The sequence below is a fragment of the Pleuronectes platessa genome, chromosome 12 (genome assembly GCF_947347685.1).
Source record: "Pleuronectes platessa chromosome 12, fPlePla1.1, whole genome shotgun sequence".
Taxonomy (NCBI): domain Eukaryota; kingdom Metazoa; phylum Chordata; class Actinopteri; order Pleuronectiformes; family Pleuronectidae; genus Pleuronectes; species Pleuronectes platessa.
In genome coordinates, this window is record NC_070637.1 from 24341713 (window position 1) to 24362490 (window position 20778).

General features: G+C 42.3%; 2 protein-coding genes across 3 annotated transcripts; both read right to left on the reverse strand.

Moving 5' to 3' along the window:
• Positions 1–7035: 7035 nt before the first annotated feature.
• Positions 7036–9892, reverse strand: LOC128453530 (V-set domain-containing T-cell activation inhibitor 1). The gene is made up of 3 exons (XM_053436488.1): positions 9800–9892; positions 9230–9311; positions 7036–7583 (listed from the first exon to the last, which is right to left on the reverse strand). The coding sequence occupies exons 1-3, from the start codon at positions 9875–9877 to the stop codon at positions 7237–7239; spliced, it is 507 nt and encodes a 168-aa protein (XP_053292463.1). The 5' UTR covers positions 9878–9892; the 3' UTR covers positions 7036–7236.
• Positions 9893–12926: 3034 nt separating this feature from the next.
• napba (N-ethylmaleimide-sensitive factor attachment protein, beta a) lies at positions 12927–18505 on the reverse strand. 2 transcript variants are annotated; one of them, XM_053436481.1, is made up of 10 exons: positions 18289–18505; positions 16763–16842; positions 16242–16358; positions 15549–15595; positions 15367–15444; positions 15224–15279; positions 14494–14578; positions 13952–14056; positions 13729–13797; positions 12927–13079 (listed from the first exon to the last, which is right to left on the reverse strand). In XM_053436481.1, the coding sequence occupies exons 1-10, from the start codon at positions 18384–18386 to the stop codon at positions 12927–12929; spliced, it is 888 nt and encodes a 295-aa protein (XP_053292456.1). In that variant the 5' UTR covers positions 18387–18505. The 2 variants fall into 2 exon arrangements, with proteins under 2 accessions (XP_053292456.1, XP_053292457.1); XM_053436482.1 differs by lacking the exons at positions 15549–15595; positions 16763–16842; positions 18289–18505 and having other exon boundaries at positions 16242–16349.
• Between the last annotated feature and the right edge of the window lie 2273 nt (positions 18506–20778).

Sequence of the window (20778 nt, forward strand, 5' to 3'; positions counted from 1 at the left end):
AAGCTGCACCACCTTTAAGCAACATTACACAACAACTACTGGACAGATTTCCATGAAACTTGGCAGGAAGGTGTGTTATGGGTCAGACTCAGAGAAGAACTCATCAAATGTTTGTGTGGATCCAGGATTTGTTGTTTTTTCACATTGACATTGTGAGAGAGGATGTTTTTTCATTGATTTCCCGTCGAATACCTGATGAAGGTGTAGAAACAATCTGACAAATTTAGAGGACTGATATTTAAGAGTGTGTAAAATTTGGTGCAGATCTTGGGCCTGGTGAATTTCAATGTGCTTTCATAAGGAGACTGTTGGGCCTTGTGGAGGTCTGAGCTCTACTGAGTGACCTGTGGCCCACGTTCCATCCTCACAACTAGTTTAGTGGAAATCTGTTCAGCAGACAAAGAAACAAACAAAGTAAAGATTGAGAATCAGCATTGATATAAAATGTAAGTTATCTGTAGGAGCAGATATAAATATGCAGCAGTAGGTGAAACAAGCAGAGGTTCAGTTCCATAGAGCAGATTCAACGTACTGGGTTGATACCACACCGCGCTCCTCCTGCCATGGCGAGTGCTGATGCTGCAGATCAGAACAGTGTCTCTGTCTGACAGTGTCAGTTTGCTGTTGATCTCATAGAGCTGCTGCTCCGTCTCCTTCACTGAGGTTTGGTTCTGAAGGGTCAAGGTGGACGGAGGCCTGGTGGACCAGGTGAGCTGCGGCTCGGGGTAGATCCCCTCTGAGCGGCAGGTGAAGCTGTCCTCCACCTGCTCAATGTCCACGTGACGCACCGGAGCTGCAAGACAACATTTCTCTTTTATAACTCATTGATCATCTTTACCTCATGCACTGTGGAGCTCTACATTAATTTGACATATTGTGCTTATTATTTAACACGTCACAAATGAGCCATTATGTGGAGCTGCTGATATCAGCTGTGTCTCAAGTTTGTTGAAGTATCAGCTTCAACTCAACCCAACGGTACACATGTTAAACAAGGTAACAGCAATAAGAGACAAATATAATTTCTAGAATTTTTGTTCTGTTTTCACTGTGAGTTTCTGTTAACAGGTAGGCTTATACCTTCTGCCTACCTGCACAGCGGAATAATAATTCTAACTGACGTTTCTTTAGCCACGTGGCGTTATTTATTGCAGAGGTGATCACAACATACTGCTCTCCGTGAGAGTCAGGCAACACAGAGAAAGAGGGTGGTAACATCACTTTTATAAAGGTAGTGATGTCATCAGTCACAGGTGACTCTATGTCATATGAGGCGCAACAGCGCCTCCTCCTGAACAAATATAGTTACATGCATACATACACTCATTCACTCTCAACACTCGCACTTATGAATGACATGTATACTATACAACTTTTATAAAACAAAATAAATAAAACAAAAACATGGCATAGTCAAACAAATGAAAACATTTTACACACCAAACATGACTCCTGCAAATTTCCTCAGCTTCAGTCTGGAGGCGGGCTTTGTCATAACATCTGCGACCATGTCGTCTGTAGGACAGTAAACAAGTGACATCTTATCTTCCCTTATGGTAGACCTAATGAAGTGATATTTGATGTCCACATGTTTACATCTTTGTCTACGCACAGGGTTTCTAACAAGCGCAATTGTCCCCTGGTTATCCTCGTAAACAATAGTTTTCTTGTACACATAGGTATCTATACCCCTCAGTAGTTGCTCTAAATAAATACACTCCTGTATTGTTAGAGCTAAAGCCATGTATTCGGCTTCGCATGTGGATAGTGCTATTGTGGGTTGCTTCTTCGTCTTCCAGGAGACTAAAGAGCTGTCTTTGCACATACTCACACAATACCCGGTGGTGCTGCGTCTGTCACTAGTGTCCGCAGCCCAGTCTGCGTCACTATATGCCAGTAGGCCTAGACTCTCTCTGCTTTTTCTGAAACAGAGCTGTTTGTCTGCAGTACCCCTGAGATAACGCAAAACGTGTTTCACCGTAACCCAATGTTCTTCAGTAGGGTCAGCAAAATGCTGTGATAACTTGCTCACCACAAAACATAGGTCAGGACGTGTACAGGTTGTCAAGTAAATGAGACTGCCTACAACCTCCCTGTACTTCTTCACATCAGACATTTTAGGTGCATCTTCCGAGTAGTCTAACTTTGTGTCGCATGGTGTTTCTCTAGTTCTACACTCCTGCATGTCGAAACGTTCCAGTATTTTTTCAACAAACCTCTTTTGTGACATTTTTACACAGCCCATGCCCAGAACATACTTCAATCTACCTAGATCTTTCATCTTAAATCTGGTAGAAAGCATGTTTTTCACTTTATCCAAACTTTCGTTGTTGTTGGCTGCGATGATAAGATCATCCACCCAGAAAACTACTATTACCTTCCCTGCCTCTTTAGACTCTTTTATGTAGACGCAGTGGTCTGTCGGGTTCTGAATGAAATTATCATCTACTAGGCATGTGTGGAGCATCTCATTCCAATTACGGCCCGACTGCTTCAGGCCGTAAATTGACTTCTCTAGTTTACACACTAGGTTCTCTCCCTTTTTTTCGTAACCTTCAGGTTGTTCCATATAGATATCTCGATCAATGGGAGCGTGTAGATGTCCTCTGGTAACTTAGTCAGGGTAAAGGTCTGGTTGTCCTCTAAGGACCTCATCTCCTCGTCCATCGCTTTCTTCCACTTTCCTGACTCAGTTGATGTAATTGCCTCTTTAAAGGTCAAAGGTACACCACAGACTGCTCGGTAACAATAATCTACACTAGTGAGTGTACTGTCATCATCAGTGTCTTCCAGAGTATAATCTCCCAGATACCCCGGGGTTTTATGCTCTCTGGTGGGATATCTCCCACTGTCTGAGGCATGTGACGTCACCCTTGGGTTCTTCTCGCCATCATCCGCTGGTGCTGACCGTTGACCGTCACACTGTACATCTGTGCTCACTACACTAGGCTGTGGAGTCTCTACTCTGTTGTCACAACTTACTTTGGGGTCCAGTCCTATCTCCTGTGTCTGAGTCTCGATTTCACAGGTTGTCTTGGTGACAAACTTTACTAGTCTGTGCTTCTGCACTCTTCCTTTATCGGGGTAGTAAACGAGATATGCTGGACTACCCTTGTCATGTCCTACAAAGAGCCCTTTCCCACAGCTAGAATCTAGTTTTCCCCTGTCCTGCTGGTAGACATAGCACACTGACCCGAATTTATGCATCCTGGTTAGATCACACTTTTTACCTGTCAGTGCTGTGTATGGGGTAGTGCCTGTATGCTTATTAAAGCACCGGTTCCTAGTGTAGGCAGCCTCCTGGATGGCATAGTGCCAAAGACTCTTAGGTAGGTTACTGTCAATAAGCTTACATCTAGCCATCTCAAAAAGAGTGCGTCCTTCCCTTTCCGCTGTCCCGTTCTGGTGCGGGGAGTAAGGACAGGAAGTCTCGTGTCTGATTTTGTTCTTTCTCAGTAGTGTCTGAAACTCTCTATTAGTGAACTCGGTCCCGTTATCTGATCTAATGCATCTCACAGTGCCATAAGGTGCTACATCTGCCAGGTACTTCTCAGTGGCCTGCACTGCATCACTTTTTGCTTTCAGGAAGTAAACAAACACTGCCCCCGTATAAACATCTGTGAAAGATTGCATGTACTTGAAACCATCTATGGACTCGTTGTTTACTGGACCAGCTAGGTCTGTGTTCACCAGCTCAAGTGGTGTCTTTACTTTTTCAGTCGGATCTCTGTTTCTCGTTTGAGTGAACTTTCCCTCTATGCACACTGCACATTCTTTATCAGGCCTACGCTTTGCACCTTTAATATGCATGCCTTCTGTTACATCCTGCAGCTTCAAGATATCATCGTAATTGCAGTGACCCATTATCTCATGCCATGTCTGGATATCATAGCTGACATGACACACATCATCGACATCACACTCGGTTTGCAAGTAATACATCCTTTTACATACATAAATATTAAACCTTGTTCCACCTGGCAAAACGATGGCATCTTTACCTTCTTCGAAGAACACTTTGGCACCGTGAGCTGTAGCAGACTTCACTGAGAAGAGTTCTTGTGGGTAGGAGGGGATGTAGAGAGCGTTCTTTAAAGTCACTGTACACTGGCGCCCCTCGCTGTTTATGAGACATACCTGTGCGTCTCCCCTGCCTTTTGCCACCCCGGCGGTTCGCTTCCCGTCTGCCAGCTCCATGCTGTGTCTCTCCGGCTTGAAGGTGTTGTCGAAGCTCTTGAACTTGCTCCTGTCGTTGATGATGTGGGACGACGCGCCCGTGTCCACGATCAATCCCTTTTTCTGGATCTGCAGCCGTTGCTCCGAGAGGCTGGCATCTTCTGTTTGTGCCCTGAAGGTGTAGTCTTCTCCTACCGCGGCTCTCCGCGCGCCATCTGGTTCACGGCTTGGATTACGTTCACCGCAGTCATCTTGGACACACACACACCGGGCGCTCCGTTCTCGTTCCTTCTTTGTGCATGCCTTGTCTGTGTGTCCCCTGCTTTTGCAAAAACTACACCAAACTTTCTCTGCGCACTCATCCCTTCTGTGGCCCTTTTCTCCGCACCGCCAACACACCATCTCCACTGGCCCGGTCTTTTTCCTTGGCGCCACTTGGGCCCTCAGCACCCTTTCACCCGTCTCCTTTGCGACTGGGTCTGAGTCTTCTGAAGTCTTCATGTTCGCTGAACCATGTGTCACCATCAGTGTGAACGGCTTGTACTTCTCCGGCAACCCCCTCATGACCATCGCCATCATCAGTCCCTCACTCGGTGCTTCACCTGCACTCCTGAGTGCCGTAATGATCTGCTCAGCTCGGATAACGTATTCGGTTACAGTCTCGTTGTCAGCTTTCTTCAGCGCAGTCATTGTTATATACAGGGAAACAATCCGGGGTCTACCTTTTCCGATGTAGTGTTCTTTTAACACTTTGAGACTCTCTCGGCCCTTGTCCTTCGTGTCTCTGAATATCAGTCCCAAGCTCGTATTGTCGAGTAGTGGCGCCAATGCACAATATGCGTCCGCATTCAGCTTGTCATCATTAGCCTTTTCTTGCGCCGACAGTGGTCCAGCGGGCTCCGTGAGGATCAGTGTTCGAATTACGTGGGAGCCAGAGGGAGCCGAGCTCCCAGAGAGTGAGGACTAGCTCCCATGAAAGCAACAAAGTCAAAAATCTGAGGGGGTCTCTCATATCTGAAGGTGTCTGCCATACCTAAAGTGTAAAGATGCTAATTAAATAACTGTTGATAAAGCAAGGGGATATGGTTGGGCAATCATATGTCTATATAGTTTCAGTAATAAGTTAAAAAATAAAATAGGTAGAGTGTAGTCAATCTAACATGCTAGTTAGGTGAAATGGTCAGCAGTTGGTGGTAATGACCATCACTCAAGAATAGTGACTCCCTATTGGTTGAGAGGCGGGATCAAAACAAACACACGGGAGAGCACAGAGAGAAAAAGAGGTGAGAAAGGAGACCGACTGAGTTGAAGTAACAGTGAAGTAAAAGAGGGAAATTAATAAGGATGCTACAGCAGTATTAAGAAGGTGACGCCACTTTCAGTTTAGTACCTAAGAGTTTTTTGTTTTCATTCAGCTCGCGAAAGGGCACAGTATTTTATGTTCCGTTTTGGAGTTATCTAGCTGGCTCAGTATTGTGCAGGTATACAGTGCTAGCTGATTTAGCGGAGGTGTACCGCCGTCATCTAGCAAGATAACGTGCTGCTCAAATAGCACCCGAGCAACCCGGACGCTCGTGGTTCCTTTGAGGAAGCTACGCCACTTAATAGCGCCGCTAGCTACCGGGAACGCTAGCGGTTCCATTCAGCTACGTGGGACGACCAGTTGGCAAGGAACGATTGCCGGTTAGCTGGCAATATTATCGGTGCACGCGCCACAAACCAGGTGGTCGTGAGTAGCCCTTATTGGGCGCCAAAGAACCCAGTTAACAGGCCTGCAATGGGGGGTTGAACTGATCGTTTTATTTGTGCCTTTTCAGTGCCGGCTTTTGTATTTTATTTTATACCTGTATGATGTTCCTGTTTGTAACAGGTGACTGTAATTTCATGTGAACACAAAGTTTATGTTATACTAGGGAGAGTTTTGTGAGAGTTACCATTCTGTGTGGCCTATTATTAGCTCCCATATTGATGATTCAGTTTTAAATGTGAAGTGCTGTTTTATGCAGTTAATTGATAAGGGAGATTGCTATTGTCATTATTGGCCTAGTGCCCATATCCATTGAGTTTGTTATACAGGGACTAAATATAGTTTAAATAGCCTAAACATAACTACATCTTATTTCCGGTAACGAATCGTTATTATTTCAGCTACATGACTGCTTTGGTTAAATCAATTATTTGTAAATAGTTGACAATGTGTTATGGACTCCACTCATTTCCATTAGTAGACATTATTCAGGTGGTTTAAAGTGAACTCAGGTAAAAGCCGAGTCTTAACAGGGAATTGACTATAGGGCTACATATATATGGACTATTACAATCAATAATATATTGAAATATTGTCTGTTGTGTGCGTGTGTCAAGTTATATACAGCCTATGCCTACCGTGCGCAAAAGCGCTGCTCGCGCCTAGGCTATTTCATTGTTTAGCCTTGGTAGGCTATGTGCGTGGTGCGCCAACTTTTTTATGAGATAGAGACCCCCTTAGAGACAAAAAGATAATTCGAACCCTGGTGAGGATCGTCTGCTTCAGCCCCACTCCGTGCATGCAGCACAGCATCCTCTCTTCCCAGAGCTCGTACTCCTCTGCTCTCCCGTCAAACGTGGGCCACTTGCTCTTGCTTCTGTTCGCCATGGCTTTTTGTGTTCGTAGCTCAGCTAGCTTCTTCTTAGCCTAGCTTTAGCTTCCCGGTACTCCCAATGCTAAACTAGCTCTTTTATATAAACCGTCTTCTGTATGCTAGCACATTTGCTATTATTATTATTATTCTCGGTTAGCTGGGCCCATAACCTGTTAACAGGTAGGCTTATACCTTCTGCCTACCTGCACAGCAGAATAATAATTCTAACTGACGTGCGTTTCTTTAGCCACATGGCGTTATTTATTGCAGAGGTGATCACAACATACTGCTCTCCGTGAGAGTCAGGCAACACAGAGAAAGAGGGTGGTAACATCACTTTTATAAAGGTAGTGATGTCATCAGTCACAGGTGACTCTATGTCATATGAGGCGCAACAGCGCCTCCTCCTGAACAAATATAGTAACATGCATACATACACTCATTCACTCTCAACAGTTTCTTTAGCAGCTGCTCTCAGGTTGATAAATGACGCATGTTTGCCTCCAGTGATGGTGCTGGTGTAGCACTCGTATCTGCCCTGGTCCTGAAGCTGCAGCCCCGTCAGCCTGATGGAGGCGTTTCCTCTGGAGATCTGATCTGTGGACAGCGATGTCCGGCCTCTGAAGTGCTCGCCCTGGTGTACAAACTGGTCTCTGGCACTGTAGTAGGAGTGGACATGAGTGTTTCCTGGTTTCACCTGTGTCCAGTGGATGACTGGGTCTGGACCAGGTTGAAAACTGCAGGGTAAGATGCAGCTCTCCTCTAAAACGCAGGAGACCTCATCATCTGTGAGACACCGGGTAAAAAAAACAACCAGTTCAGGATCAACTGTGGTGAATAGAAGCTTTTTTCAAAGTTCAATTAGAGCATTTGCTCACAGACGGATTGTGAATGTAAATATCCTGATGGAACTGTCTGTCTGTTTGGCTGTTGACAGTTAACATACAGTAGTTTTATCTGAGCTACTTTCACAAAAACAACCTCCTGCCACACGAGGCATTCAAATGTGTAACGTACATTTACTGTCAAACCAAAGATATGAACTAAAAAAGACTCAGATTCACACCAAGTTGGAAAAGTTCTGTGTTGATCACAGAAATGTTCATTTAGAAAGTTGACTTTGAGATTCAGCTAAATCTGAACATTCTTTGCAACGAGAAGAATTTAGGATCTGGAAATTTTCAAGTAAAGAAAGACATTTTTTTAGAATACTGTGTGTGTGTGTGTCTGTTTGTGTGTGTGTGTGTGTGTACACAGAATAACACACGCGCACACCCACTTTCAAAAGAAACCCTCTGTACAAACCTCTGAAATAATCGCAGCTGAGCTGCAGAACCGGTTGATCATCACTCAGTGTGAATGTAAGCTGATTTATTTAGTTGCCTTGTGAAGGTTTGGTCAGTGAATTTGTGTTTCCTGTCATCCTAAGCAGTGTACCGGTATGGGACCTTTATTGTGATGAGTCACCAGCAGAATTGGGTGTTGTTTTGACTGAGCTTTGACTTGATGTGGAACACAAACAACATGTCTCCTGGTTCAAGTCATCAGACAAGTGAGAAACAGCCAGCGACTCGGTGGAATAACTTGTTATTGCTGATGGACTCACTCTGTCCACTCTATAACACATGTGTATCTACTGGTTTCCACACACAGACACTACAACCAGTGCCGGCGCGTCCACACAGGAGAACAAGGCAATTTCCTCAGGCAGCTCTTTGGCGAGGGCGATGGAATGTATGATCACCAGCTCTCAAGAACTAGAAGTCGATTCAATTTAACTTTATTTAACTTTATTTCAGACTCGTAGGTCTCGTGACTCTTTGAGAAAATAAAATCCATTGAGACGAAACTGCAGCGACGGAAATGTTGTCACTGTGATTCTAAAGAAGGGCTTCTATTAAAGGAGCAGGTATTCAAACCCAGAGGTTTTATTTTGATATGTGCAAAGGCAGCAATGCAATCATTTATCTTTATGACATTAATTTAAATTGTGTTGAAAGTTAATTCTCTCTGTATATTCTGCAGTGAACCATGCACGGAACGTGGAGAAACTCAGAGAGACCTGAACCGCTGCTGAACAAAACTGGTTTGTTAACATTGGCGCGGATCGGCTGGCTTTTCATTTCCGCGTTCATGTGTGAAGACGTGTTTATCAGATTACAGAGCTGGTTTATTCACACACACACACACTTAAAAAACCCAACTCGGTTCAGTTCTGTTGAAGATGAAGTTTCAATGAAGAATAAAAGAACCCAACATCTGGTGTGAACTGTTTCACCTCCAGCTCAGTGAGAACATGTTTCTCTATGTTGTTATAAACCTTCACAATCATTTCTCATGTTTCCTGCTTCGTCTGATGGAAACCAACATGTCTGTACAAAGTACGTTTAAATAGAACATGTGATTTCTGAGTAAGATCAGACTTCACGTACCTGCTGTGGTGAAAGTCCACATGATGAGGATCCACACAACCAGAGACTTGAACGCAGGCATCTTTCTTTTATTCTGTGAGAACTGAATGTGGATCAATGGAAGAAGAGACGAGTTAACAGCTGGTTGGACTCATGACACCGAGTCAGAGCAGCTGAGGTTCAGACTCTGAAGCTCCGATCTCTGCAGAGTTCAGACTAAAGTGCTCCTCCCCACATGTGAAGGTAAAACCTGTCTAGCAACATGTTTATTCACATAACAACTGGGTCTCTGCTCCTCTTTGTCTGTTACTGAAGAACAGGCCTGAAACCTGGTGAACTCCTAATAACCGAAGCTAAAGTCATAAAGACAAACGAACAGTAAACGAGTCAAAAGCTTCTCCAGCGACTGATCCCGACACGATCACAGTGGATGAGAGAAGTGAGAGAACACGGTGTAAATAAAGAGGAGCTTGACCTCGAGGTCAACACATCCAGGACATGTTTCAGATATCATGTTGATTTGAACCTAACAAACACACTTCAGCTTTCCTGGAGCAGCTGCTGCATTTATTTACCAACTCACCGACTCACACTGTGTCTGTACTTCCTCTCTCTCTGGCTGCACCCTCTTTCAGACAGCACATACACCGCCCCGGGGCATTTAAACATCAACAAATTCCGTAAAACTGTCACCGCTCACTACAACACGTGACGCTCACAGTCAGGACTCCGTGTTAAAGTGACTGGAGCGACACGCAGACATGATCCGACTCCATCGATTAATAATTAAACACATGATCGTCAGTTCGTCTCCTAAATCATCTCAATGAATATAAAATGAAACAAATGAAAGTGAACTAGTTCAGTTCTGGAACCGAGAACTTAATTCAAATTTTTTAAATATGACATAATGTTAACTAGTTCATTTTCATCTGCATGAACAGAACTTTAAACTCTTTCATTTTAAGTGTAAACTGGCACAACACTGAGTATAACTATATACATTACTTTATACTTATAACTTTATAATCTGTGTCTGCTTCAGACAAGTTTTATTTGGGGGAAGAGGAGAAATGGTTCTTTTGATAGTAAGAGCTGAAAAAATTAGTTGAATTAAAAAGAAACATTTTAAATTGAACTGGTGGAAAATTAACTAGTTAACTGTCTGATAACAAACAACCAATGTAAACAGACAGGGAGGAGCCTAGCCTGAAGGTAAACAGTGACCTGAACCGCTGCTGAACAAAACAGGTTTGTTGTTAACATGGGCGCGGATCGGCTGGCTTTTCATTTCCGCGTTCATGAGTGATGACATGAGTGATGACAGCTTATCAGATTACAGAGCTGGTTTATTCACACACACACTTGAAAAACCCAACTCGGTTCAGTTCTGTTGAAGATGAAGTTTCAACGAAGAATAAAAGAACCCAACATCCGGTGTGAACTGTTTTACCTCCAGCTCAGTGAGAACATGTTTCTCTATGTTGTTATAAACCTTCACAATCATTTCTCATGTTTCCTGCTTCGTCTGATGGAAACCAACATGTCTGTACAAAGTACTACGTTCAAACAGAACCTGTGATTTCTGAGTAAGATGAGACTTCACGTACCTGCTGTGGTGAAAGTCCACATGATGAGGATCCACACAACCAGAGACTTGAACACAGACATCTGTCTTTCATTCTGTGAGAACTGAATGTGGATCAATGGAAGAAGAGATGAGTTAACAGCTGGTTGGACTCATGACACCGAGTCAGTGCAGCTGAGGTTCAGACTCTGCAGAGTTCAGACTGTAGACTCACACACTCTAAGTTCCATTGTGGACATAATGCAAACTGAAAGTGACTCTGTGGAGTACTTACCCCACATGCTAGATAGATTCAATGGGGGAACACCTTTCCTCATAATACCTGAATCTACAGTTTTAAATAAAAGCGTAAAGTCCCAAAATGTCTTCAAATAAGTTTGAATAAGTTTTGCACACAGAAGTAATATCTGCAGAGTAACGACACGACTGACTGATGCTTTCTAGACAATAAGTTGAGTTTAGAGCTTTATAGTATTATGATTAAAACTTATTCTGTATCTTGTTTATATCATGGAAACAATATTCACCCACATTTAACCCTCATGGACAATACCTCTCCTTGAGGTTGTGGAACCTACTTGCACTCTTCTTGGTGAAACACATGAATAAACCAATGATGAGCAGTTTAACATGATGGTCGAGTCAAAGGACTTCAGCTGCTGTCTCAAACTTAATTGACCTATTTATTAATAAAGACCCCCAAACAAAACAATAAATGTGCACCTATCTGTTATTATAAGGAATAAAATAAAATATCCTTCGTGGACAAAGATCTTAAAGCTTCACCTGTTGTTTACATTCATCAGTCTTCAGTTACAGCGACGATTCAAGGGTTGGATCAATTAATTGAATGTGTATTTAAGTGACAATCAGCTCAGTCAAATAAAACCAATATCCTGTCTGTTTGAATTTATAGTGACGTGGAGAGTGCAACTAATATCTATATTTTCAAGATGTTTAAAGCTGCAAATGATGAAATATACTTTGTATGTCAGTATTGGTATATTAGTTGGTTTATTTCAAATAAGTAGATTAATTGGAGTCATTTGTGCAGACATGATGTGACTATAGCTTCTCAAAGAGTCACTGTCATTTACCAGAAAGCTTTTACTTTGAGCCAGCACATCAGCTAAGACATGAAATAATAGATCTGTCTCCAAAACCAAATTAAATATAATCTTTAAACCAATAATTTCGGTGTCCACGTTGAAAATAAATAAAAAGTCAGACATCTGGAACGATGGTGTTTTTAATTTCAACTCGGTATCAGAGGTACATATTTACTGAGTTCACGCAAATGATACCAGGCTACATGTATGTTCTTCACACGTCAGCACGATACACGGAGAACACTTAAATCCACACGACAACAGACATGCACAAACAAGGCGGTGACGGGGCGTCGGCGCCGGGGGCGAACCGCACCGACCGACCATCAGCCTCAACACAAAGAACCACAGATGGGTGATATCACTGATCCGATGGGGCCGGGGGGGTGAGGAGAGGAACCAGGGAAGATGGAGGAAGAAGAGGAGGAAGGAGGAGAAGAAGCAAAGGGGAAGAGAAGAGGAGAGCAGAGGGGCTAACATATTAAGACAAACCGTAACACTGAGCACCATAATATACAATAAATAATATTTTCAGTATTGACAATAAATATCAATTATCTAATAAATAACATTATTATCCCTTTATCAATTACATATATATATATATCCATAAATCTCACACTTTCCCCACAAATACTTTCTCTCTCACACGCACACACTTGTTTTCTTTTATTTCCATTCTTTCTAACGTACATTTTTGTCCAGTGTTACGAGAGCAATACTGCAGGGGGACGGGGGACACGGTGGTTTTAAAGGTGAAGCTTAGATGGCTGGGGGTGGGGGGGGGGGGGGGGGGGGGGTCACATGCAGACTCATATCTACAGCTGTAAACTCCCTCAGTCAACCCGTCCCTCCTTTATTCCTTTATAATCATCCTTCCTTCTCCTTGCACGTCTTTCCTTACCCATACTTCTCCCTTCCTTCTCTTTAATCAACAACCCCTCTTTGCCATAATCTTCTCTGGCCCCGTCTCTCTCTCCCTCCCTCCCTCCTTCACCCCCCCCCCCCTCTTTAAATGGGTCTATTTCAGGTCCCCGGCGTCTCCCTGGATGGTCTTCTTGATGCGGAGCAGCATCGTGGTCAGCCACTGGTCCAGACGAGACACCGAGTCGAAGTCCTTGACGGCCTCCGTGAACGCCTCGCAGTTCTGCTCCTCGTGGGCTTCTAGGAGTTTCTGATGCAACGGAATGGAAAGATTAATATTTTCCACCAACACAGAGGAGTGACAGAGTTTTTTATGAAGAGGCAGATGACCTCGATAAGGTTGATGACGCGCTTAACTCAAAAACGTTTTTCCATATTAACAAAGACATGTGACTGTTTTCGATAATGTTTCTTTAAAAACCTTTTGCCAACTTCTTTTAATCATCAGTTTTCAGGTATTAAAACATTGGTGTTATGCATGTGTGTGTATCTGTGTTTATACAGGTTTATTTATTTAACATGCATGTTTCTTATTTCCTTATATAAATCACTGTCTAATTTATGCAGCATTATAAAAGTTAACATTATATTTGAATTACACAGTAGCAGAAATAATCCCTCACACGATGCACAGGCAGAATTGGAAGTTACATAAAATAAGCACTGTTTTTGTGATTAAAAGTTTTATGGGGATTTCAATGAATCAACAATCTTCCCCTGATATAGTCAAGTGGAGATTTGAACTGAACGTGTTTGTGTTTAGAAAGTGAGAAATTAAGAGAAACAGATAAATACGGCGGAGCAGCTCAGTGAAGCTAAATTTACTTTAGTAGATTTTAAGAACATGGACCTGAGAGACAGACTCAACATGATGACAACAGATCTGAAACAACAGGTACCTTTAACAGTTTGAGCTCTCTGGAGTCTGAGAAAGCTGGAAACATCTCCTCGTATCTCTCAAGGGCCAACTGAAACACACAAGAGCACAAGGAATCAGTCACTAAGATCACCATGCAGGTCTGATAGGTACTTTGATCACAGTACAACATATCAATGTGTGTGTGTGTGTGTGTGAGTGTGTATGTGTGTGTGTGTGTGTGTGTGTGTGTGTGTGTGTGTTACCTTGGCATTCAGTTCGTCCACTATGAAGTGACACAGCGAGGCCTTGAAGAAATACTCTTTAGCGTTGTACTTCAACAAAGGATTGTCCATGGTGTTCATAGCAACCTGAAACACAGACACAAGCATGCACACACAAACACACACACACACACACAAACACACAAACACACACACACAAACACAGACACACACGCACACAATTATGTTAATGATCGATTGAATTATGGTGATGCACCTTATATCTGCACATCTTCCAGGTTTGACCTGAATCTTTTATATTATAGTACTGTGTGTGACTGTGTGTTACTGTGTGTGACTGTGTGTGTCTGTGTGTGTGTCTGCTTATGTATGTGTACATTTTATTGTTGTTTAGATGTGTGTCATTGTTTTGCACGTTCTATCCACGCCTTCAAATAAACTCTACTATAAATAACAGTTTATACAACAAGTAACACTATTGTTATTACTATAACTACACTACAAAGTATAATATAGGTATATACACAATAACTGAATAATATAAGAGTGACTGCAGCTGTTACCTGTTCGTAGATTTCGATAGCTTTGGGGTACTGCTCCAGCTGAGCGCTGTAGTGTCCGACCTTCAGGAGACATTTGTTGGCTGAGCTGAAACAAACACAGACAAAGAAACACAAGGTTCAACGAGTTGATTTCTATCGTCAACACCTCGGAGTCAAAACTTTTATTTAATTATTATAATTATATAAATCATGTGAATGAGTTGAAGTTGGATTCATTAATCAATATATCACAGCAGAGCAAATAATCTCAACAGTATGTAAAGCTTCAAGTGACGTCCAAATGTATTTATCGGTTTTAGATGATGTGATGGTGACATGATCTGAAAACAGGCATCAGACTGCCATTTGTATTTTATTTTGAATGTTGCTGTGATTTAAACTTCTCAAGCACATTTAAAAATATAGAGGTGTCTATATGCACCTTATTTTATATCTTCTCTGTCAAGTTTGCCTTTTGGAATCATTCTCTCCTGCTTCTAATAGTTTGCTGATCACATCTTCTTGAGGAATAATCTTGTATTTCCTTTATAGAATATGTCATTCAACAGACAACACGGAGTCAGAATCATCTGGAAGATTAATTTAATTAGGAAAATGCTGAATAAACAACTGAGTCAACGTTCGCTGCCATTTTGTTTGTGTCTGGCTTGGGAAATAGAATCGGTTGGAGCTGGTTGTGGTTTTACGACATGTGTCTATTGTGTGTGTTTTAATTATGAACACAATTTACCTGTTAGATTCTTCTCCCTTGTAGTAATCTGCTGCCTGCTCATAGTGAGCAATGCCCTGAAAACACACACACACAAGAGTGTAACACACAGTGTGTAACAGTAAAAGATGTTTACATTTTTTTTACGTTGAGCTTCACTTTACCTTTTCAATATCAACCAGCTCAGATTCGTAAACCTCCGCTATAGTGATGTGATGTTTGGCTGCGATGGTGAAACGACCCTGAAAAACACACACACACACAGGGAATAAGGTCAGAGGTCAGAGGTCAGAGGTCAGAGGTCGAAGGTCGGAGGCAGCAGCTGGACGCTGGAGGCTGAACTCACCATGTCGGTGTAGATGTCGATGGCCTGGTTTAAACAGTTGATGGCCTCTGGAAACAGAAGATAAGACGTTTGAATGTCTGTTACGAGGAAACTTGTCTGGAGCTGAAGCTGAGTTCAATGAGTCAAATTAAAGTCTTCACTCTCAGCCCCCCCCCCCCCCCCCGTGAGTGTTTCATTAACCTCGTCACGGGGGAGGCTTCAGATCCGATGAAACATAACCCACATTTCAATTTTCCTCCAGCAAATCGGAGCCTCAGTTTAATCCTGAAAGAAACACCTCCTCTGGGTCCCGACTCTGTCTGAGAAGCTCTCACCTCGTGTGAGAATTAAAAAGACCTGCACTGAGTCACACTGTAGAGAAACACGGACGCAGCGTTTCTGAGTGCACAGTGTGTTTGTGTGTGTTGTGTGTGTGTGTCAGTAACACACTGGAGGTATGACTAATCAATAATCTGATGGATCGATGCCTCCCAAGATGACGAGGCAGGAATCACCAAAGCTGATTCGCCAACTTTCAGATTCTCTCACAAAATCTGTTCTGTGTCCAGTGGTGAAAAGTAACTAAGGTCATACTGTTTACTCAGATACTTGTACTTTAACTTGTGTATTTCTACCTCATGCTGTGTATATTTCAGAGGGAAACATCGTACTTTTGAATCCGACACGTTTGTTTTACCTGCAGTGCTCACTCACCCTGGGGGTCGGCCTTCTTGTAGGCGTTGCCGGCATCGACGAAGCTGGTGGCAGAGTCCAGTTTGTTCTGGAGCTGCATGTGGAGCCGGGCGGCCTGACAGAACGCATTGCCTGCAGCTACACACACACAGACACACACAGACACGCACAGTCTTTAACAAATGCAAATCAAATCCAAATTCTGTCTCTCCAGCTGCTCTACATATACCTTTGACCAAACATTCCTCATTCTTTCTATTTCACTGTTCACTATGACTGTTTTTTTCTGATTCCACAGCAGAAGGCCGTCAACACACACATCTGGAAACATGATCACAGATAAGCGATGCTCGGTGAGAGCTATTATTGGCACAGCTGGATCACACGCTGGTTCCTGCAGCCGTCGCTGTGTCACTTTGTTTTTACAGTCACTGTGTGTTTCTAAAGCTCTGACTGCTGAACATGGTCATAACATGTTCCCTGTGAGCTGGTGAATCATTTATACTCTGATAAGTGTGTGTGTGTGTGTGTGTGTCACCTACCACTCCAGTTCTTTGCCATCTTAAACATGTTGGCTGCTCTGGCGTACATTTCACAAGCATCCTCCACCTTGTGGTTCCCCCTGTAACACACAATAACATCATTTAGTTCTGTGACATCACAGACCAACAACCCACCGAGCCACTGGACGACCCTGAATGAATTTAACTTGAGGCGGAGGCTCATTAAAAAAACATGGTGTTGAAAAACCTGTGGTGAAAAACAGATGTGACCCATTTTAGGTTTGAGGACATTCTCTGCTTATGGAAAACCTGCGTGTGTATAATCTATAACACAGAAGTTTATATGATGAGGATTTCAAGATGTGGGAAAAGACGAGATGAGAGGAAGAAGAAGATTTTACATCTGATAATGTTTCATAATATTAAGGTTTGAGATTTGAAGCATTAGTCAGCATTACTCAAGGATCAATTAAAGTTAAGAGTAATAGATTACACTGACATGCAACTTCTGTGTGCTTGTTATATAATCATCACAGCTGATTTAATATATCATAAAATAGACTCTTCTTTGAGTTTATACATTCATTTATAAATGATTTAGATTTTTACTGTTTATTTTTATTTATTTCTGTTTTCTTCTCAAGTAAAAAGCTGTACAAATTCTTCATACATTATTTAAATGATTATCAAAATACTTATATTTTAAATTGAAAAGTCAATTTATGGAATCTCTAAATTGACTCTTAAATCATTTTTTAGCTCAATTTTGAAATATTGATTCTTCCTTTGATATATTTTTGATTGATTTTAAATGCTGCACATTGTGTGTGCTTTCATTAAGTTAATCTTTAATTTCCATTTATGCAACATTCATATAAATATATAAAATATGTTACTGTTGTACGACATTATGATGAAGTCAACTGGATCATTCTATCCGTCCTAATTTGTTTCCAAACATCCCCCTCCCACACACACAAACACACACTCACACACGCACACACGCGCACACACACACACACACACACACAAACAGACACACACGCACACGCGCACACGCACACGCACACACGCAGCCCCCGCATCACCAGCGACTGTTTTCTTCGCACCGTGTCTCACTGCGCTGCACTGCCCGCCTCCCCGCAGCCCTGGCGCGGCCTCACGCTGCAGCTCAGCCCCCTCACATCCCGCAGGATCCCGCATCACCACGTTCACATCAGTGTTGCGTGACAGGGCACGACACGCAGGCCACGACACGCAACACACATACATTCAGATTTATCGGCCACAGGCAGAATGATAATCCTGAGAACAGTCTTCAGAAGGACATAATGTCACCGCACGAATATAATAGAAATAATATAAATATAAAAATAAAGAATTCTAACAGAGCAACATTTGAAGCGTGCAGCTGATCGCTGGATGCTGCAGACACACGAGGAGGATTTCTGTGTTTTAGTCGGAGCAGAGAAGCGGCAGCAGAGTGACGGGCCCTGCAGGAATCCCTCCCCCACCGGAGAGAGGCAGAGGCGGGTAAACACAGACAGAATGACAGCGGCCTTTACCCGAACATTCCTCCCAGGAACGATCCGGAATTTTTGACCTTCTTGTCGGCTTCAGCCATCAGCTGCATGGCCTCCTTCTCTTTGCCGGAGTTGTCCATGACGAGCCGGGGTCTGCCGCTGGAGGAGGTACGGGAGAAAACAGGCCGAGGATCCGCAGTGGAGAGAGGAGAGAGGAGAGAGGAGGAGGTGGTGGAGGAGGAGGAAGAGGAGGATGATGATGATGTCTGGTGCTGATGCTGAGAGGCTGCGGCTCTTCTTCTACAGAGAGAGAGACAGAGAGAGAGAGAGAGAGAGAGAGCGAGAGAGAGAGGGAGAGAGGGAGCTCATCTGCAGCTCGATGTCTCCACGTGCTGGACAGGAGAGAGAAGTGCAGGTGAAGAATAAATACAAATTAAATCAAGATTAAAGGGATAATTCACCCACTCATGTAATTTCACTCATTATCTCCTCAGCCCATGATGGAGGGTGGTGAAGTGTTTGAGTCCACAAAACACTTCTGTAGTCACTCCTTTAACAGAATGTTTTAAATCAATATTATAGTTTATAGAGCTTTTACACGTTAATATGAGTAGTGACATTTCTATGAATAATATAACATTTATTATTCAGCTCTCTGTCCTTTTTTTCATAACGTTTAAAGATGATGTTAGCAACCTGGTTTTCATGGTTTCGACTCGTTTGAGTTCATGTCTTTAACATGTTTTCTTTTTCTTTTTCCTTCAAACTGGTTATGTTCTTATCCCAGTTTGTTACTGAGCAGTTTTCCCTGAAAGTGAGTGAATGGACTAAGAAAGAAGCTGGTGCACATCTGGAGCTGGATCCAGGAGTTAGTCTTCTGTCTCTAACATTGTGAGATGGGCTATTTTTATTTTTTTTACATTTGTGTTAATCTCTCGGGGAAGGAGTCATGGCTCATGATGAATAAAAGGCCTGGTACTAATGAGTCAAGAAAAATAGGCACAAATAGTTTGACACCCTTCAGGCAGAAAGTTCCTCCTGCAGTTCCATTGTGTGTTTCCCTGTATTAAGAGAAGCTGACAGCAGGAGAAGCCTCCTCCTCCACACTCCTCCTGCCTGACAGACACACTTCATTGTCTCTGTGTGAAAACCCACATCCTCCAAACACACAGCAAAGAGAACAAACTGTGGGTTCCTCACGATGCGGCTGACAACACTAATCACACGTTAGACTCAAACTCCCAGACTCCTCCTCGTCTCCTTCTGCCTCACATCTTCCCACACTGAGCTCTCAGGACTTGGATCTTAGAGGAACATCAACGGATAAAGTTTAATTCTTAGGTCAAATAGTTTTAATAGTCGTTCAGCATTCAGCAAAACCAAGAAACAGTTGAACAATTTGTGGAGAAATCCAAGACAATAAAAGCATGCTCAGTTTAATCACTGAAGCTGGGGTGCATTCAACAAGACGTCTTCTAAACGGGTAATTTAGAGAATGATGAGGTTCTTTAAGGTTAATATTAATAGTTTTACAGCTGAGTCATTGTGTTGGGGTGTAAGTTAACGTTTTAAACGAGGACAGGTCCAGATAAATAAGGTTCTCTGAAAAAAAGATTGTTGAACGCAGCTCGAGCTTCAGGTGTTTTAGTCCAGAGGAAAAACAAAAACATGGAAAAAGTTCCAACAGGTAATTTTCTGGCAGATCAATTTACAAAGAGGGAGGAGCTCCATTCAATCCATTTGAAAGTTTCTTACAAAAAAGCCGACTCATTTCATTCTGAAACAGTTTTATAAATGATGCTCTTGTTGCTTTATGATCCTCAATATAACAATAAATAAACAAACATCCACCGGAGAGATAATTATGTGTAGAAACACCTTTCACATCAAAATGAATAAATCATGCAGAGGCTGCTTCACATCGAACATGAGAACCAAGAGTCCCAGGGAACGTTTGGGATGTTGCTGCTACTGGTTGGAAAACAAATAAAAAAATTATTAATATGGACAAAACCAAATATTTAGTCATGAAAACTGTGCAAATCCTCAAATTTGTCCTAAACATAGTGGAAGTGAAAGTCTGACGATGCATAAATCCATGAAAGTCTAACTGGCATGCTATGATACATTTATATATAATTTCAATAACTTAACAGAATCTTCCACTGAGATCATTGTTCTTATCAAATCTCAGCAATAAATAAATAAATAAATAAAGTGCATAATCAAACTAGCGAGGACATAATAATCGATCCTGGAGATATTTTACCAGAAATCTTGAAAAATTGATCTTGTAAAATCGTTTCCTCGCTCCAACGTACTCGCATAATTATTGTGAATATGACTCATTATGTGGATGTGAATGAAGAATCAAACCCAAGGTAGAGTACAAAAAAAATCAAAATACAGAAAAAATAAGTACAGGGCTGGATAATGTCGTTTGGAAATAGAACATGACATTAGATTTATTGATGCAGCATAAAACCATGAAAATAAAATCAACAAATACATATAAAAATCTCCTCTGAAAAA

What these genes read in the sequence shown, in the direction of transcription:
- LOC128453530 (XM_053436488.1), bottom strand. Translation starts at nt 9,877, where the DNA reads ATGTTTAAATGCCCCGGGGCGGTGTATGTGCTGTCTGAAAGAGGGTGC. An exon ending in AGAGGAAGTACAGACACAGT is followed by an intron (nt 9,312 to 9,799) that starts GTGAGTCGGTGA and finishes ATCCACATTCAG; the next exon opens with TTCTCACAGAATAAAAGAAA. An exon ending in GTGGACTTTCACCACAGCAG is followed by an intron (nt 7,584 to 9,229) that starts GTACGTGAAGTC and finishes GGTGTCTCACAG; the next exon opens with ATGATGAGGTCTCCTGCGTT.
- napba (XM_053436481.1), bottom strand. Translation starts at nt 18,386, where the DNA reads ATGGACAACTCCGGCAAAGAGAAGGAGGCCATGCAGCTGATGGCTGAA. An exon ending in TCGACATCTACACCGACATG is followed by an intron (nt 15,445 to 15,548) that starts GTGAGTTCAGCC and finishes TGTGTTTTTCAG; the next exon opens with GGTCGTTTCACCATCGCAGC. An exon ending in GAGAGCTCAAACTGTTAAAG is followed by an intron (nt 13,080 to 13,728) that starts GTACCTGTTGTT and finishes CCGTTGCATCAG; the next exon opens with AAACTCCTAGAAGCCCACGA.